General features: G+C 48.0%; 1 protein-coding gene across 3 annotated transcripts in view; it reads right to left on the minus strand.

The window, feature by feature from the left end:
* The window catches only part of TEP1 (telomerase associated protein 1), a 1,383,286-nt gene that overhangs the window by 372,312 nt on the left and 991,644 nt on the right, over positions 1 to 19,330 (minus strand). For all 3 annotated transcript variants that reach the window (XR_014966740.1, XM_085618536.1, XM_085618535.1), the window contains exon 46: positions 13,515 to 13,591. Coding sequence is in view for 2 of the 3 variants with exons in the window: in XM_085618536.1 (XP_085474662.1) it covers positions 13,515 to 13,591 (77 nt within the window). In the remaining variant the exon portion in view is untranslated. The remainder of the gene's footprint in view (positions 1 to 13,514; positions 13,592 to 19,330) is intronic.

A 19,330-nucleotide genomic window follows, 5' to 3' on the forward strand; every position in this document is an offset into this window, starting at 1 on the left:
CAGAGTGAATCCTTGTGTGGCCCCTAAGCACTATGCTGGTCCTGACAGGCATACCCAGGCAGTCTGCTGTGTCCAGGCCTGATCAAATCACATATTTCACATCATCGTGGCCATCGAAGATCAGCCGTTGTAGAATATCCCTGACATCCTTGGGGACAGCTGACAACACATCTGCCACTCTGTCCCACAAGGTATGCGAATACTGTCCCAGGAGGCAAGAGGTGTTGACAGATGGCAGGGCAAGACTAATACTGGGAAAGGAATATGCTACTTACCAGTATGCATCTGTTCCTGGCATGTAGAGCTGCAGAGCCACACACTTAGGATAAGATCGACATCTGGTGTTGGGCTCGGATGATTGCAGGTTGTTGTTGTCTTCGGAAGAAGCCTTTTGGTCACGAGATATGTGACTCCTCCTCTGGACAACAGCGCGCATGGGCATCCACTCCATCCTCAGATTGTTTTTCGCCATGATGGGAAAAGATGGTGTGTGTAAGAATAAAGAAAAGGATGTCCATGTGTAATGTCTAAGTAAGACAAAGCTGGAACGGATACAAGTCCCGGGGAGGTGGGTGGGCGTGTGTGGCTCTGCAGCTCTACATGCCAAGAACAGATGCATACTGGTAAGTAGCATATTCCGTTCGAGGCATATGAGCTGCAGATCACACACTTAGGATAGATTATACAGCAGTATCTCCCCTAGCGTTGGTCGCCTGTATCCGTTGCAGCAGTTTGGAATAAAGTTTTAAGGACAGCCTGACCCACAGAAGCTTGTTGCTTAGCTTGCACGTCAACACAGTAGTGTTTAGTGAAGGTGTGTGTTGTAGACCATGTGGCTGCCTTGCAGATGTCTTCCAAGGGGATGTTTCCTAAGAAAGCCATGGAAGCCCCTATTTTACGTGTGGAATGCGCTCTAGGGGGAACTGTAAGAGTGCGTTTAGCTTTCTGATAACATATTTGTATACATTTAACTATCCACCTGGCTATCCCTGATTTGGAAATGGGGTTGCCTTTATGGGGTGGTGAGAATGCAACAAACAATTGTTTGGTTTTGCGGAAAGATTTTTTTCTGTCTATGTAATAAAGAAGGGCTCTTTTGACATCCAAAGTATGAAGAGCACGCTCAGCTACAGAGTTTGGATTTGGGAAAACCACTGGTAGCTCAATTGATTGGTTAAGATGGAATGGAGAAATGACTTTTGGCAGGAACTTGGGATTTGTCCTAAGAACCACTTTGTTACGATGTAACTGGAGGAATCGTTCTTGTGTGGTTAAGGCTCGCAGTTCACTAACCCGTCTAAGGGATGTGATGGCAATGAGAAAAGCCACTTTCCATGTAAGAAATTGTAACTTGCATTTATGCAGAGGTTCGAAAGGGGGACCCAGTAAGATAGTGAGCACAATATTTAGATTCCACACAGGAGATGGTGGCAATCTTGGAGGAATGACTCTTAAGACCTTCCATGAAGGCTTTGATCGCGGGCACTTTAAATAGTGATGTGTTGTCGATTTTGTAAGTATGCTGCTAATGCTGCCAGATGTAGACGTATGGAAGAATACGCTAGATTACATCTTTGCAAGTGTAGTAGGTAGCAAATGATGTTTTGGATGGATGAGTCTAGTGGATGTATATTATTGTTTTTACAGTAAATGGCAAATCTTTCCCATTTAGCTGCATAGCACGCTCTGGTAGTAGGTCGTCTGGCCTCTTTAATAATGTTCATACACTCTGGTGGTAGGTTGAGGTAACCGAACTCTAGGACTTCAGGAGCCAGATCGCTAAGTTGAGATGCTGTGGATCTGGGTGTCTGATTTCTCCATGGTTTTGGGTTAGCAAGGCCGGGGAGAGGTTGAGCTTTTAATGTGGAACTACAGAGAGTTCCAGCAGTGTCGTGTACCATGGTTGTCTCGCCCAAGTTGGAGCCACTAGTATTAGTGTGAGGGACTGTTGCCTGAGCTTGCGTACTACGAATGGAATGAGTGGGAGAGGCGGAAAAGCGTACGCAAATCTGCCTGACCAGTTCATCCATATCGCATTGCCCTTGGACTGTGGGTGGGGATACCTGGCGGCGAAGGTTGGGCATTTTGCGTTTTCTTTTGTGGAGAACAGGTCTATGTCTGGATGGCCCCATTTCTGGAAGAATGGGAGTAGGACTTGTGGGTGTAGTTCCCATTCGTGGATTTGTTGTGTCGGTCGACTCAACAAATCGGCAATTTGGTTGTGAACGCCTGGTAAGTGTTCTGCTAGGAGGTAGATGTTTTGGGGAATTGCCCATCTCCAAATGTTCTGTGCTAGCTGAGACAGCTGGAGAGAATGTGTCCCCCCCTGTTTTTGGATATAATACATGGCTGTCATGTTGTCCGTCCGGATTAGGACAGCCTTGTTCTTTAGATGGGGTTGGAATGACTTCAACGCCAGGAACACTGCTAGAAGTTCTAGGTAATTGATATGGAGCAGTTTTTGTTGTGTGGTCCATTTGCCCTGAGTGGTGTGTCCTAGGAGATGGGCTCCCCATCCTGTGAGAGATGCGTCGGTTGTGAGCACTATCTGTGGAATAGGCTGTTGGAACGGTCGCTCATTGCACAGGTTTATGGTGTTCCACCATTTTAGTGAGCGGTGCGAGCGGCTGTCCACCAACACCAGATCTGAGAGTTGTCCGTGAGCCTGATTCCACTGACGTGCGAGACATTCTTGTAAAGGGCGCATTTGAAGTCGTGCGTAAGGCACAATGAATACGCATGACTCCATCATGCCTAAGAATTGCATGAACACTCTGACTGGAAGAGAGTGTTGGGGCTGGAATCGTAAAATGAGAGCCTGTACGTTGGCTACCCTGGCTGGGCTGGGGCAAGCTATAGCTTTGGAGGTATCTATGGTAGCTCCTAGATATTGGTGTATATGGGAGGGATTTAGGTGAGATTTGGGATAATTGATGGTGAATCCCAATTGGTGTAAGAGTAGGATAGTTTGGTGGGTGTGTAGCCGGCACTTCTCGAATGAATTGGCTTTTATGAGCCAATCGTCGAGATATGGGAAGACATGGATTTGTTGTCTCCTGAGGTGTGCTGCTACTACCACTAGGCATTTGGTAAAGACTCTGGGCGCTGTAGTGACTCCGAAGGGGAGGACAGTAAACTGATAGTGCTGTCAGTCTACCACAAATCTTCGGTACTTCCTGTGAGCAGGGTGCATGGGAATGTGGAAGTAGGCGTCTTTGAGGTCTAGTGTAGCAAGGAAATCGCCTTGTTGTAGTAGTGGGAGTACTTGTTGAAGAGTGATCATATGAAAATGATCCGAGTGAATGTACTGATTTAGTAGGCGGAGGTCGAGTATAGGTCTTAAAGTGTCGTCCTTTTTGGGGATGAGGAAGTACAGAGAGTATACTCTTGTGCCCTGATGTTGGAGTGGAACTGGTTCTATTGCGTGTTTTTGTAGTAAGGAGGGAACTTCTTGTTTTAGTAGCGTAAGATGTTCTTTTGACATTGGACGCTGCCGGGGGGAGGGGGGGGGGATGTTGAGGGGGGGTGGGGAGGAGGGGGGGGGTATTTGTGAGTTGTAGACAGTAGCCAGATTGGATAATTTGTCTCACCCACCGGTCTGTAGTGATGGAAGTCCAGACAGGTAGGAACAGTTTTAGTCTTCCCCCGACTGGAGTGGAATGGTCTGGGGGGAGTGGAGGAAAGTCATTGTTTATTGGTAGGGGAGGTACGAGTTTGTACTACCTCGACCTCTTCCTTTGACGTTGTTTCCCCTGTATCCTCCTCTAAAATATCCTCTATTAGAGGAGGTTTGGGTTGAGGTTTTAAAGGTGGATGGAGAGTCTGTTCCTGAATTTTTGGCAGCTCTTCTATAAAAGGAGCGACGAAAGGAACCCCTATGTTGTGGAGACTGTAACGCTCCCATTGATTTGGCAGTCTCATTATCTTTCTTCATTTTCTCCAAAGCGGTATCAACTGCAGGCCCAAACAACTGTTCTTGGTTGAACAGGTGGTTTAAGATGGTGGTCTGTACTTCTGGCTTAAATCCTGAGATACGGAGCCATGCATGGCGTCTAAGAAGTACGCTAGTGTTTATTGTTCTAGCGGCAGCGTCGGCAGCATCTAGTGCACATTTTATAGAGGCATTAGAAATAAGCTTACCCTCCTGAATGAGGTCATTGGCCTCGGTTTTATATTGGTCAGGTAAATGTTGTAGTAACTCCTCTAATTGATCATAATGGGCCCTGTCGTAACGTGCCAACAGGGCTTGTGTGTTGGCGATATGCCAATGGTTAGCTGCCTGTGCTGCGACCCTTTCCCCTGAGGCCTCTAACAGCTTAGACTCCTTGTCTGGTGGTGGAGTCTCTCCAGCGGTTTGGGAGTTAGCCCGCTTTCGGGCGTTAGAAACTACCAAAGAGTCTAGAGGGAGCTGTCCTCTAATGTAAGCAGGGTCCTCTGGGGCAGGCCTATACTTTTTCTCAATACGGGGGTTAATTACCCTAGCCCGTACAGGATCTTTAAAGATTTCTGGGGCGTGTTTTATGACACCTTTGATCATGGGTAAGATGTGCACAGATTTTTGTGAGTTTTCAAATGTGTCCAGCAAAAAATCTTCTTCAGGGGCATTGGAATGCATGGTGACTCCATGGTAAAGAGCCGCCCTGTTAATGAGTTGCCCAAACCCTAGGTGGTCGTCTGGAGGCGAGGGTTTGGAAGGGTATGCATTTGGGTCAGGAACATCAGGTATTGGGTCTGCCCAGTCATCTAAGGGTACGGTGTGAGGATTTGTAAATGGATCATTGGGATCATAAAGATCATCTGGATCACCCCCTCTCCCTATGAGATAGACATCATCCTGTGGAGGTGGTGTATGAGAAGGGGATAGTAGAGGTAAAGGAGGCGGAGAGAGGGGGGTGGGGTAGGAGGTGGTACAGGAGAGGAAGGACAAATGGGTGAAGTAGATGAGTCCTTTTTCTGAATAGGAACTGGAGAAGGCGTTGGATCCAGCTTCCTTTTTTTATATGGCACAGCCGTGACATGTCCAGTTTTTGGGTTAATGTAAATTCTCTTTTGGGTTGGATCAGGGTGAAAAAGTTCATGATCCTCTGTAATTGGCTTCGGCGTCGACTTTTTGGGCTCCGATCTCTGTTTTGACCGATCGGTGGAGTCTTTTGGAGAATGTCCTTTAGATGTTTGTCTCGGCACCGGGGAAATTTTCGGTGCCGGTGACGTTTTGGGTGCCGGTGACTGTTTCGGTGCCGAAGACGGTTTTGGTGTCGACAATGTTTTCGGTGCCGAACCGTGGTCTTTAAGCTTGGGCGCTTTCGGCGCCGGGCTGTCAAGAGGTCTCCATGTTTTGGGTAACAGAGGCTGCTTCGGTGCCGAGAGGTCTTGGGTCTTCGGTGCCGACGGTGCTGGAGGTACAGTGATATGCGGTTTACTAGGGCCCGAATCACTGGAAGGCCTGTATTTCTTCGGAGCCGAGCTGGGAGGCGGGGCTTCTGAAGATTGCTTTCGATCTCGACTGGGCCCAACTGGCGGAGTCTTGACCGGAGCCTTCTTGGGAGGGGGGGGGGGTAGGGGGCAAAGGTACTCACGCGCTGCCCAGGTGTTATTGGGTCGTCTGAGTCGTCTGCTTCGGATATTATCTGCAGTTCTTCGGAATCATCTTCTTCTGCAACATCGGGGCCCTGATCGAAGATGTCCTCAGGTTCTGGAGCTGGTCGGGCCATGATGTGGCGTCGAGCTCGTCGATCCCGGATGGTTTTCTTGGAGCGGAATGCGGCGCAGGCTGGACAGCTGGACTTGTCGTGTTCCGGCGAGAGACAGAGGTTGCAAACCTCGTGGTGGTCGCTATGTGGGAACTTTGCTCCACATTGGGGGCATTTTTTGAAAGGCGTCCTTTCCATGAGCCGTGTCCGGAACCGGTCCGATGAATGATCAACGTCGATGGAAATTGGAATTTGTTCGAAAAGGAAAGTTTGGTAAAGTTTTCAGCCGGAGCGGAAAAGTTCATCCGAACCCAATGGGGGAAAAAAACAATCTGAGGATGGAGTGGATGCCCATGCGCACTGTTGTCCAGAGGAGGAGTCACATATCTCGTGACCAAAAGGCTTCTTCCGAAGACAACAACAACCTGCAATCATCCGAGCCCAACACCAGATGGCGATCTTATCCTAAGTGAGTGATCTGCAGCTCATATGCCTCGAACAATGTGTTTTGCTTAATTCCCAACAGTTTGGATTCCCTGTCGGATGGAGAGGTGGGATAAATTGTTGAGGCTCGGGTGGCTGGATGATGCCTGCCCCACCAAGCTCTCCAGGCTAGGATGTTGTAACATGAAGTGTCGGGCTTCCCCGAGCAGACCTGTGCAGTCTTGCAACTTGCTTATTGACTGGCAGGCAAGATCCTGGTTTAACCTAGGTGCCCACAAGAATATTTGTTAGGGCTTCAATAAGAGGTAACACAGGTTCTTAGCTTGATAAAAAGCATTACCGTCATCATCTTAATCTGGATCATAGTCCTAGAATTCTGGGCGGAGTGACGCAAGGGTTGGGCTTCAAATTCAGATAGGTGGATCAGGTCCGAATCCATCTTAGGTGACATCAGAACCAACGTGGAGGCTTGTACCTGTGAGGTCAATCTCGAAGTAGAACCCAGCGTCAAACATTGCACCAAAATGGGAACCAGCGGCACCGTGCTTGAAGATTGGACCTACCTCTGGAGGAGGATGAGTGGTGCAGTCATGGATGGATCCACTGACAGGCTTTCAACAGGCTGCGGACTCTTTCAGGCGTCTAATTTCATCTGCCAAAGCAGTCCTCTGAGGGGGAAGAAAGTCGAGCGGCAGCAGTTACAGAGCACACCCCACATGATGGCTCAAAGGCCTAAAGGTACGAGGGGCATTGCACGACCTCAAACGGTGCAAGTGGTAGGTTGTTGATGAACCATGGTTAGATTTCTTGTGCCTACTGTGAGAACATTTAGATCTACCTGAACTCCTGAATCTCCAGGTGGAGAAGCCTCGATATCGATTCCAGGAGCGAGAGAGCATCCATGCCTTTGACTGAGGCTGCTTCATTCACTGGTTTTGGCGCTCGCCAATGGCATGCTTGGCTATTCATCCTTGAATTGTTTTCTGATTCATCTTGAAACTGCCCAAACATGACTATGTTGTGATAGAGGCTGATACATCATAGGCAGACATCGTGGATGCCCGTCACCAACAACAGACGATGACAGTCATGACATGGCTTGAAACATGTTGTGAGGTAAGGAATCTGTAGTTCGTAGTCTCTATCATAAGGCCAATGACCACACATTTCCCCAGTTCCCAAGGGGCATGGTCATAAAGGCCTAGAAGGCATGTAGCGTTCACTGTACAGAGGGCAAGACTGACAGAAAAAAAGCCTTGTTGACCCTTAGAGCCCAGTTTGCTAGTCTCTCAGTCTATGCAGGAAGCTGTAAGCAAAGGTTTGGGTTCAGCTCCAAGGAAGAAGCTTGAACCTCTAAACTTTCTGGAGAAGGGAGTGATGACAAAAGCTTTGGGTCACACAGGGTAGGTCTATGTCATCTGGAAATTTGTGGGTGTACTACTGGGCTTGAAAAGTGTTTTTCAAAGGCGGCAGAGACAGTTAGCGCTTGCTTCCCTTTAATGAGGCATCTAACTGTGAAAGATGGCTGCAATATTTCAGTGAAAGTGTAAGATTTTTCCTCCAGGGGAGATAGAGTAAACTACAAGGTATCAGCTGCTTTTGCATACTACCATAGTGAAGGGATATACTACAATGGCCTGAAGGTTAAAGTATTGTTAGGCTTTCCTGTTTTGAGTTCCTAATTCTGGTAAATTCTGGTAGGGGTTTCTAAGTTTTTTTTAATGCCTTAAAAATACAGTGGTTACACATTTTTGCGCCATTAAAAACAGAAACTGTGTTTTTCGGGTGTTAATGGAATTATTTGCTTTTAATTATTGCTTGTTTTCTGTACTGATAGAGCATGTGTATAAATAGCATGTGTACAGAGTATATGAGGTCCAAATACATTTTTACAAATCAAACTTTTTGTAGTATACCATACCATACAATACTTCTTAAGTGAGTCTTTGGTCATGCACGCTCGCTCTCTCCTTCCTATGTAAACGTTTATCTGTGAAAAGGCCCTCTCAACATTGGCACTTGAGACACGCAACGTCAAAACAGCCAGTACACAATTTGCTAACTCTGGCCAATGACATGCTTTCCATGTCAATACTGGTGTACCTGAAGATTGTGATTCTCTAGGACATATTCTACAACATATGCGTTGAATTGGGCACATATGCCCTCGGTTATTGAAGCGGTCAAAAATGAAGCAGTACTTTTCAAAGTGTGGAGAAAAAAAAAGAATGATCTAGCACTCGTGCAGAGTACCTTAGTGAGGCTTCATTAACTTCAAATGCCATGATTGATGAAGGTGTGCACGGTTCGCCTGGTGTGTGCTAAGACACTGCAATTTTTGAAAAATAATTCAATTTATTTCTGACAATGTCATCATGAATTCAACTTTATGTTAATATATCACACGTGGTGGCATAGTGCAGTTTGTATACAATATGCTTTGTAGTACATTATGAAATAATGACACATAAAAATAACATCTTTTTACATTATCATTGAATTTCATCAAACCATTACATGATCATTGTATAACATTTTAGTATGTATGCCCAATGCATTTCGGAACACTGTGGTTCCTTCATCAGGGGATAATCTGAAATGAAAATAAACATGTGTATCAGTGATGGTGTCATAGGGGGCTCAAAATCATAAATTGAGTTTGTGGATATGTACGAGTTGTTATATGATCATATCCTACCTGTAATGGATTGTTGGCTTGATATGCGCTGTGAAATGAGGATACAGAATGAGTTAATGGTACCCCTTGTTCTAAGTGTTTTAAGGAAGAATGCTACCTGAACGTGATTTTAACATCAACAGTCTCACGGGCTTACCTCGACGAAGAATAAATATACAAGCTGTGGAGAAACGAAAGTGCTAATTGAATATTGGATCGTGCTCAGAATCATGACTGATATGAAAACGAAGCTCAAATGCTCGGTCGTTAGTGAAGTGAAATAACTACTCGCTTACCTCAAAAGTGTGATATTCGGAATAACTGAAAAATAACAACAAGAAAGAGATAGATCAAGAACTGTTCCCAGGGGAGGTATCTGGTGTTAAGATCAAAATGCTGTGATAACCGCCTTACCTAATATAATATAAGTTGATGTTAAAATCACGTTCAGGTAGCATTCTTCCTTAAAACACTTAGAACAAGGGGTACCATTAACTCATTCTGTATCCTCATTTCACAGCGCATATCAAGCCAACAATCCATTACAGGTAGGATATGATCATATAACAACTCGTACATATCCACAAACTCAATTTATGATTTTGAGCCCCCTATGACACCATCACTGATCCACATGTTTATTTTCATTTCAGATTACCCCCTGATGAAGGAACCACAGTGTTCCGAAATGCATTGGGCATACATACTAAAATGTTATATAATGATCATGTAATGGTTTGATGAAATTCAATGATAATGTAAAAAGATGTTATTTTTATGTGTCATTATTTCATAATGTACTACAAAGCATATTGTATACAAACTGCACTATGCCACCACGTGTGATATATTAACATAAAGTTGAATTCATGATGACATTGTCAGAAATAAATTGAATTATTTTTCAAAAATTGCAGTGTCTTAGCACACACCAGGCGAACAGTGCACAGCTTAACACAAGCTAATAGCTTGCCATTTAACTACAATTTTCTCTGTAGAAGTGGACAAACTTCTACTCAGCTGTTGCACCGCAAACTTAAAACTCATTCAAGTTGAAAAGTTAGACTATAAACGGCGTGCTCTCCCTACCACATAACTTCATGATTGATGAAGGGCCATTTCTATGCATCATTGCAAGCCATTTCCCATACAGTGTAAAATAAAATTTCCTGAATTGCTCCTCAACATTTCTTTGCTTACCAAGTGGCAAGAATTCTAACATGGAGCATGTTGCAGTGCCAAAGTCACTAAAAGTGTCGCTCAGCCTACTCAAGGAATTTTTCACATCTACACCAATTATGCTGAACGCTTGGTAGACAAAGGCGGTTTCAGACTCTAGTATTTTGATTATGTTTACTACAGCAGTCATATTTTCCTGTGAAAACCTAACCATGCAGTAGACTGTACTTTTTTCACATCACTATCAATAAGTGAAAAAAGATCATAACATTTCTTGCCTTTGGCATCATCACTAAGCAAAAAGTCTGTAAACGGTCGCCACATGCATAATATGGCATTCACAGCCTCCAGGAGAACCACCGGGTAAATGACACAGATAGGATGGCTCTTTCTTTGATGCCACAAAATGAGAAATATTTGCATTTTAGTTCCCAGCTTAACGAAACAGTGCACAAGAATGGACTACAAAGTCAATAGCATTCTTCGTGCTTTCAGCCAACTGTCTAGCAAGTGGCAAGAATCTCTTACAGGGAAGCACTTCAGCTCAGGTATCGACTTTGACAGGTCATCATACAACTTTTTCAAAGACATAGCTGAATTACTGCAAATACAAACAATATCACTCCAATCTTTATTGAACTTGGTAGAAACTTTGTTAAACAGCATTCCAGTTGGCACTGCGTTCCATGTTTACCAACGTCTGGTGTCATGTTTTCGCCACTATCTCAGATGCTTGGTGACAACATTCTTTTCACATATACCGGTCACTACACCTTGCATTGAATGTTTAAAGCCTGGGGTGTTTGTCAATTCACCTAGAATCAATACTGGCACTCTAGAAAAGGGGGCTGATGTATCAAAGGATTTCACCCATTCTCTGTCTGGGGGTAAATGTGATGGCACATATTATGAAAGATTCTTATGAAACCAGACATTTTAGCTATAAGTGAAATCAAATGTAGCCAACATATCAAATGTGATTTTGATATTTCCTGATTCTCTACAGTTTATAAAAAAACTAAATACGACCAAAACATGCTTCTAAATACTGCATCTTTAGACCAAAGACCACAAAACTGAAAAAGCAGAAAGAAGAGACCATATTTTAGTGACCTCCCTAAACAACAAAACTCAAACAGAATAATGTTAGCCCAGTCTTTCTTGCTGTTGCCTTGTATAACAAAATTATATTGTATTGGCCCCTTCAGGAAGAAATAAAAATGACTATTTTACTCATCTTTTTCTTTCTTTGAATGGCACTTAGTTTGTGTTTCAGTGTTTATATGTTTACACCGGTGATGGTTATTTTTCTTCTGGCGGGGATTCATCAGTTATTCTAGGTTTAAACCTAACACCATATAGCCTAGGTATTATCCTCTTTAGGAGAACTACTGAGGCCTTCTGCGTCTTATAAATAAGGATATAAACTAGCATGAAATTTTTAGGGAGTGAGGAAGTTGCCAGCCTCCGAGTTATTGTTTTCTGAGTGGCTAAAATCCCTATCAGGCATGACAAGGGCTTTGGATTCAGATCTAAACAGTTCTTCATTATGGGCAAATCCATGGACCATAGTAAAGTGTTCTGCCAAGGTTAAATCATTAAAACAAGCTTTGACTTTTTCATTCATTACTGTGATTATTTGAACTAACTTCTTGTGGTTCAAAGGAAGCATAGAAGATGGCTCTGATGATAGTGCTGGTATTGTGGGCTGTATTGACTGAAGGGCACATGTCACTTTAAAAGGCACCATATTCTTTGTAGGTGCCAGGGGCAGAGAGAGGTATGGAGTCAGGAGGCATTGATGTTAGAGCAACTAAAGTCGCAACACCTTCATCTTTTGTAATGTTAGAATTATACAGATGATGAGGAAAGGTGTGCAGTCGGGAAAGGCGTTCAGTTTCCCAATATTACTGGGAGGAAAACAGCCTCCTTGAGGGAGAAGGCAACTTCTCCTTTCCATGGCACTGTTTGTGTGTTTTGAGGGAAGATTGTTAGAGAAATTGTTTCCTGTCGAGTGACACGTCAAAGTGAAGGGGCGTGCTTCAGAGTATGCTTGCAGGTCATGGCCACAAACACCTTGGTTTCCGCTCAATGATGATCTTCAGCTGAATCAGTGAACAGTAGTTGCAGATCGCTGGGTTGCGGTCTGTCTTCATACACCACATGCAGATGTAAGGTAGATCCAATAAGGGCACTTATTGTGGTTTAGGACAAAGGGTTTCAATTTTGAAATCTTTGGCATTTCAAATATACTGTGCTAAAAAGATTATGAATTTGGTCAGTAAGCTCCAAGATAGCTTCAGACCAATGCTGATGAGGAGCAGAGAAACAGGAACTGATGCCAGCGCACCAGTCGGCTCCTTATACCTTGGACTTTGTTACATCCTGGGTAGGACAAAGTCATGGATGAGGCTGCATGGTGCTATCTGGTGGCTCGAGAAAGCTATTGTCTGGGAATAGAGTCCAGATCTTGTCTGACATTTGGGGGATCTTCATGAAGTGATGAATCTGCAGAAAAGGTTTTGTATCCGAACAGAGATATTATTCTGTGTAAGAAGAAAAAGGTTTGGAGAGTATTTTAGCTGAAGTGAGACCACAAGCTCATGCTGCCCTGAAAATTCAGAGGCCATGTCTCCTTGGCTGAAACTGCCAGCTTTTAGTGATGCATGTAAGGTCACAGATCCTGGATTCTTCATCTTAGCACCTGCTGGCCTTTGAAAGAGGAGGCAGGGCCCTTTAACCGCAAGCGCAGAGGTTAGGCCACAGGTAAGAGATCAATAGCATTGTACTCAAGCCATAGGCTACAGCTGGATTTTGGTCACATCACTGAACTTGGATATAAAAATGTACATAAATTGTCTGCAAAACTCATTAAGAAGGCACACTTTATAATATCCAAGTCTAGCAAAGGATGCTGGGAATACAATAAAACAATAAAATAAAAGTAGCAAATATTTAGCCCACAAAATATTCTATAATTTGAAATATGAAATCAACCCACAGCTGAATTATGTTTTCTCAACAGTTCTTCACAAGGAGAAAGCCACACCTAAAGATCTGCAAATTTACAACGATGGGTTTTGCAAATACTCTGAACACAGTGATGCTCAGATGCCCTTTATGTACCAAGTAACTGCTGGAGATCAAACTGACATCCATAGTAGTCAAAAGCTTGTTCACTTGAAGAAGACTAAAAGTATACGTTAACAAATTGATTTTTACTAGCAAGAAGTGGTGACTGATTAATAGAAATATCCAGCTGGGGAATCTGTACAATACCTGAGAATGAACCACACCATACTTACCCAAGAAGCTGGCACAGTCATTGCCCTTGCTCTATGTCTTCTGCAGACTAAAGTGGCTTGCTTGCAATTCAGTACTTTCCACAAGCACAGGTTGAGACACACACATACAATACATAAATCAACATTGAGCGTGCACAAATATACACAGGCGCACACACCCTCACCCCATATATGGTACCCTCAGGAGCTGACAAACCCAAGAAGCAGAAAGTAACTGACCATAAGAGGACGCCATAGTTTCACTGTTCCATCGACACTAGCAGTGGCCACCATTAAGTCTCCTCCATCATTGGTCACTGGAAAAAAGAAGATTTTACTGCAGAATCCCTGAGAAACCAGCAACTAACCAAGTTGTGTGTGCTTACAAATGTCTGACAAAGACAAAACACTGATAACCTCACAGTGAGACAGACCAGCAGACCTTACCAAAGACCAGCAAAGAGATTGATACTAAGAGCATAAGAGGAATGGAAAGAGAGTGAGGGGGAGAAAGAAACACACTTATTAAAACTCATAGGATAAGGTATGTATTTCTGATCACTTTGTTCAACGCACTGAAGGGAAGTGACACTGTATTAGTCATCCCAAGAAAGGACCTTGAGCCCATTCTCACAAGGAGATTGGTATCAATCTCACTGGGACTAATCTTAAAGAACAAGTTACTTACCTTCGGTAACGATGTATCTGTAAGAAACATTAGTTAGTTAGATTCCTCACCTTAGAATATCCCCAGGCGTCAGACTGGATCCGGAAGATTTTTGTAGCAATACCCCTGGCGCGTCGCAAGGCGTCGTCTGCGGCTCCGCATCAGTCGTTGGCGTCGTGCGCTTTAATTTATTTATTTTATAGAACTTATAATGCGCAACAGCTACCCGCAGTGGGTTTCCCGGCGCCAGGGATAGACTCAAGAAGAAAAGAAAACACAGTACTATGTCAGGAATGACGTCGTCGGAGAACTTAGACGCCGCCCTAGCGCGCTGACGTCAGTTCTTGTACATAGCTTTCCGCGCCAGGAACGCAGAGCCATGCAAGAGACCGACACTAGGGCCCTGAAAAGGATAGCCTTAACCCTAGATGTCAGTTCGCGGAACGGGGAGGATGGGTGGGTCGGTGAGGAATCTAACTAACTAATGTTTCTTACAGATACATCGTTACCGAAGGTGAGCAACTTGTTCATCTGAAAGAAACACGTTAGTTAGATTCCTCACCTTAGAATAGATATCCAAGCAATACCAACCCCGGTGGTGGGTCTGCGAACCAAGATCACACCAGAAAGTCCTGGAGGACAGAACGGCCAAAGAAGCCATCCCTCCGGACTTGGCTGTCTAGGCAATAATGCCTGGCAAAAGTGTGCAGCGAAGCCCACGTCGCCGCCTGACAGATGTCCTGCAAAGGGAATCCCCGTCCCAAAGCAGTAGTAGCCGCTGTGGCCCGAGTAGAATGGGCTCGCAGCCCAACAGGAGGGTCCTTTTTCGCCAAGGAATAACAGGTTTTTATACACAAAACGACCCACCGGGAGATGGTCCGTTTGTGCCCAGCTTTCCCCTTCTTAGCACCCACGTAGCCAACGAAAAGCTGGTCGTCCACCCGGAACTGTTTAGTGCGGTCCAAATAAAAGGAGAGCTCACGTTTTGGGTCCAGACGGTGGAGCCGCTCTTCCTCTTTGGAAGGATGCGGAAAGAAGGTGGGCAAGGTGACAGATTGCCCAAGATGAAAGGGGGTCACCACTTCTCGGTAGAAAGGAAGGACGAGGCCGAAGGACAACCTTGTCCGGATGAACAGATAGAAAAGGAGGCTTGGACGATAGAGCCTGGAGCTCACTCACCCGTCTAGCCGAGGTGATGGCTACCAGGAAAGCAGTCTTAAGAGTCAGAAGACGAAGAGGACAATTGTGAAGAGGCTCAAAGGGAGCGCACATCAGAAATGTTAAGACAAGATTCAAGTCCCACTGAGGCATGACGAAAGGGACAGGAGGGAACGTGTGAGTAATGCCTTTAAGAAAGCGTGAAACTACAGGGGACTTGAACAGAGAAGGCTGATCAGGAAGCCGTAAGAAGGCAGAGATGGCAAAAAGGTAACCTTTCAAGGTGCCCAAGGGAGAGCCCTGCTGGGCCAAAGAAAGAAGAAAGGAGAACCTCAGAAAGATGGGCGTTAAGGGGATCCACAGCCTTTGCTGTGCACCATGCCACAAATTTGTTCCACCGGCAGGCGTATACAGTCTTTGTGGAGGGACGCCTGGCTGCCAGAATGATATCACAGACTTCAGGAGGCAAGTCAAATGGCATCAACTGCCGCCGCTCAATCTCCACACATGGAGGTGGAGGCTGGACAGGTTAGGGTGGAGGACCGTCCCCTGCTGCTGCGACAGAAGATCCTCCCGAATGGGCAGACGTATCGGAGGATCAATCAACATACTGAGTAGCTCGGGATACCAGTACCATCGTGCCCAATCCGGAGCCACCAAGATGACTTGGGCCCGGTCGTGCCTGATCTTCTTCAGCACTCTGGGCAGAAGTGGTATAGGCGGAAAGGCGTACAACAGACCGCAACTCCACTCGCGACGAAAAGCGTCGCCGAGCGAGTGCCGCCTTGGAAATTCTAACGCGCAGAACTGCTGACATTGCGCGTTCTCGTCGGTGGCGAATAGATCTAACCAAGGCTCTCCCCACTGCTGAAAGAGACCTTGCGCCACCTCGGAGTTCAGACGCCATTTGTGATCCATCATGCACCGGCGGCTGAGTTCGTCGGCTCTGGCATTCAGAGAGCCCGCCAGATGTTGAACCACTAGGGTGATGCCCTGGTGTTCCAGCCATGTCCAGAGGCGCGGGGCCTCCTGACAAAGGGTCCACGACCCCACCCTGCCCTGTTTGTTGCAATACCACATGGCGGTGGTGTTGTCTGTGAACACCTGCACAACACGTCCCCGGACAGAGGGAAGGAAGGCTTTCAGTGCAAGTCAGATCGCTCTCAGCTCCAACAAGTTGATGTGGAGGCGAGACTCCGCCGGAGACCAGAGGCCTCTGATCTCCGCCTCTCCCATATGGCCACCCCATCCCAGGAGGGACGCATCCGTCACAACGACATGCTCCGGTAGGGGTAGGGAGAGGCTCCTGCCCGTGACCCAATCGCGGTCCGTGAGCCACCACTGCAACTGCTGTGCAGTGCCCTCCGAGATCAAGACATGGTCGGACAGGTTGCCGTGATGCTGGGCCCACTGAAACTTCAGGTCCCACTGCAGAGCCCGCATGCGCCGCCTGGCGTGATGCACTAGTAGGATGCAGGAGGCCATCAGCCCCAGAAGCCGCAACACTAGCCTGACCGAAACCCAGGATAGAGGCCGAAAGATGGGAATCAGGGCCTGTATATCCCGGACCCGCTGTTCCGGTGGATGAACCCGGAACTGCGCCGAATCGAGAACCGCTCCGATGAAAAGGAGCTTCTGAGAGGGGCTCAGGTGTGACTTCGGCACGTTGATGGAAAACCCCAGCAAATGCAGGAGATCCGCCGTAGTCTGGAGGTGGGAGACGACTGTCTGGGGCGAGCCCGCCTTCAACAACCAGTCGTCGAGATAGGGGAAGACTGGAACCCCTGATCTGCGCAGATGAGCTGCGACCACCGCCATCACTTTCGTGAACACCTGAGGGGCACTGGTAAGACCGAAGGGGAGCACGGTGAACTGAAAGTGCTCCTGACCCACCGTGAACCGCAGGTAACGCCGGTGGGCAGGCAGGACGGGGATGTGGAAATATGCGTCCTGCAAGTCCAACGCTACCATCCAGTCTCCAGGGTCGAGGGCACCTAGAACCTGAGCCAAGGTCAACATTTTGAACCGTTCCTTCCGGAGGAAGGCATTGACGTTCCTGAGGTCCAAGATAGGGCGTAGGCCCCCTTTGCCCTTCTTGGGAACCAGAAAGTAGTGGGAATAACAACCACGACCTACTTCTGGGCTCGGAATGCGCTTGACGGCCTCTTTGGCCAAGAGGGCCAAAACTTCCTCTTGCAGAAGGTTCAAATGATCCTCCGAGATACGGTGGTGCTGCCGTGGCATGGCTGGAGGGGTCGTCTCGAAGGGGAGGGAGTAGCCCCTTCGGACGATTTGCAGCACCCACCTATCCGAAGTAATGGTACGCCAGTGGAGCAGGTGATGGCGAACCCTGCCTCCCACTTGCGAGGAATGGGCCTGAAAGCTCGGACTAGGAAGGCTTTGAGGCGGATGCTGCCGGGGTGGATGTGGACTGACCGCGTTGTCCTCCAGTACCGCCTCGGCGGAAACCGCGTCCGGGCTGGTTCTGCGGCCGATGGCTAGGCGGACGGGAGGAGGTGCCCCTTCCTTGGCCACGAAAGGAGCGAAAAGCGGAAGTTTGTGGCCGAGAGGCCCAAGGACTTGGCCGTAGCCCGGGAGTCCTTGAAGCGAGCCAGCGCACTGTCCGCTTTCCCACCAAAAAGGCGAGTACCATCAAAAGGCATGTCCATGAGAGTGCTCTGGACATCCCCTGAAAAGGACGTGGACCGCAGCCAGGCGTGACGTCGAAGCGCCACCGTGGTAGAAATCGCCCTACCCAGCGAGTCCGTAGTGTCGAGTCCACATCGGATTGCATGGCGCGCTGCATCTCTCCCATCGGCCAGAGCTGAGGAAAGCTGTGCCCGGGCCTCCTCCGGGCACAGGGGCAGCACGTCCTCCACCGTATCCCACAGAGAGTGGGAATAACGGTCCAAGAGACAGGCGGTGTTCAAAGACCGCAGGCCCAAACTGAGCAAGGAGAATAGCTTCTTACCGAACTGTTCCAGTCTCTTGGAATCCCGGTCCGGAGGAGCGGACGGGAAGGAGGATTGGGAGGTAGAGGCCTGGATAACCAGACTCTCAGGGGTGGGGTGTTGGGACAGAAAACCGGGGTCGCCCGGAGCAGGGCGGTGGCACCTGGCAACGTTCCTATCCACAGGAGGGACTGTGGAGGGCTTGGACCAGGTGCCCTGCAGAACGTCAATGAGGGCCTCATTGAATTGCAGCAGAGGCTCAGTGGAGCTTGCTGCAGACTGAAGCACCTCAGTGAGGATGTTAGTCCTCACAGCCACGGCAGGCAGCTCAAGCCCAAGGGCCGCGGCCGCCTTGCGCAGCACCACAGAAAAAGCTGCACCCTCCTCCGAAGCCACAGTCGGAGGAGAGATGAATCCAGTGTCCGGTGAGGTATCCAAACCACTGGCCTCCCCCAGTTCATCTGCCCAGTCCTGCGAAAGTTGTCCCTGAAGGGCCAAAGGGTCCACGGACCCCTCCCAGTCGCTCCCGTCATCCGATTCCTGGTAAAAAGGAGGAATGATCGAAGCCGGACGATAGACAAAATGTGTCTCTAGCGGCGTCGGATGCGGCGTCGAGCGGCGCTGCACCGGGTCCGGACAGGGGCTGAACCGGGGATCGACGTCGACCGGAGTCGGCGTCGGAGGTGGCACCGGTGTCGACGCCGGCGGAGGAGGCGTGACGAGGTCGACCGGCGTCGACGGGGGCCCAGGCCTGGGCCCCTCGGGGACCTGCGGCGTCGGGCCGGAGCCTCCAACGGCGCCGGGGCCGGAGCGGCGCAAGGTCGCCCAGTCGAGTCCACGGGGCCCGAAGGCACGCCAGCGGGCGTCGACAGCGGGGCCAGGCTCCTCATGGCTGAGAGGAAGGCACTGACCTCCGCCGGCGTCGCGTCAGTCCCAGGGACCGGCGGGTATGGGGACGTGCGTGGCGCCTGTGGCTCCGGCGGAGCCGCGGGGGTGGAACCACCCTGAACCTTGGCCAAGTCGCGCGACCGGCGAGGGGAGTCCGAAGAGCGGTTTCGCCTCTTGGACTTCTTGGAGCGCTTCGACTTACCCGAAGACTTCGAGCCAGACGAGCGATGATGTCGAGTGCGGCTCCGCGACCGATCCTTGGACCTCCTCCTGGACCGGGATCGAGAGGGGCGCGGAGCCGAGTGGCAAAGCTCGAGAAGCTTACGGGACCGCTCCCGCCTAGCTTTCGAGGTCAGGGCCATACAATTGGAACACGACTCCGAGTCGTGGTC

Source organism: Triturus cristatus, chromosome 7 (assembly GCF_964204655.1).
Source record: "Triturus cristatus chromosome 7, aTriCri1.1, whole genome shotgun sequence".
Classification (NCBI taxonomy): domain Eukaryota; kingdom Metazoa; phylum Chordata; class Amphibia; order Caudata; family Salamandridae; genus Triturus; species Triturus cristatus.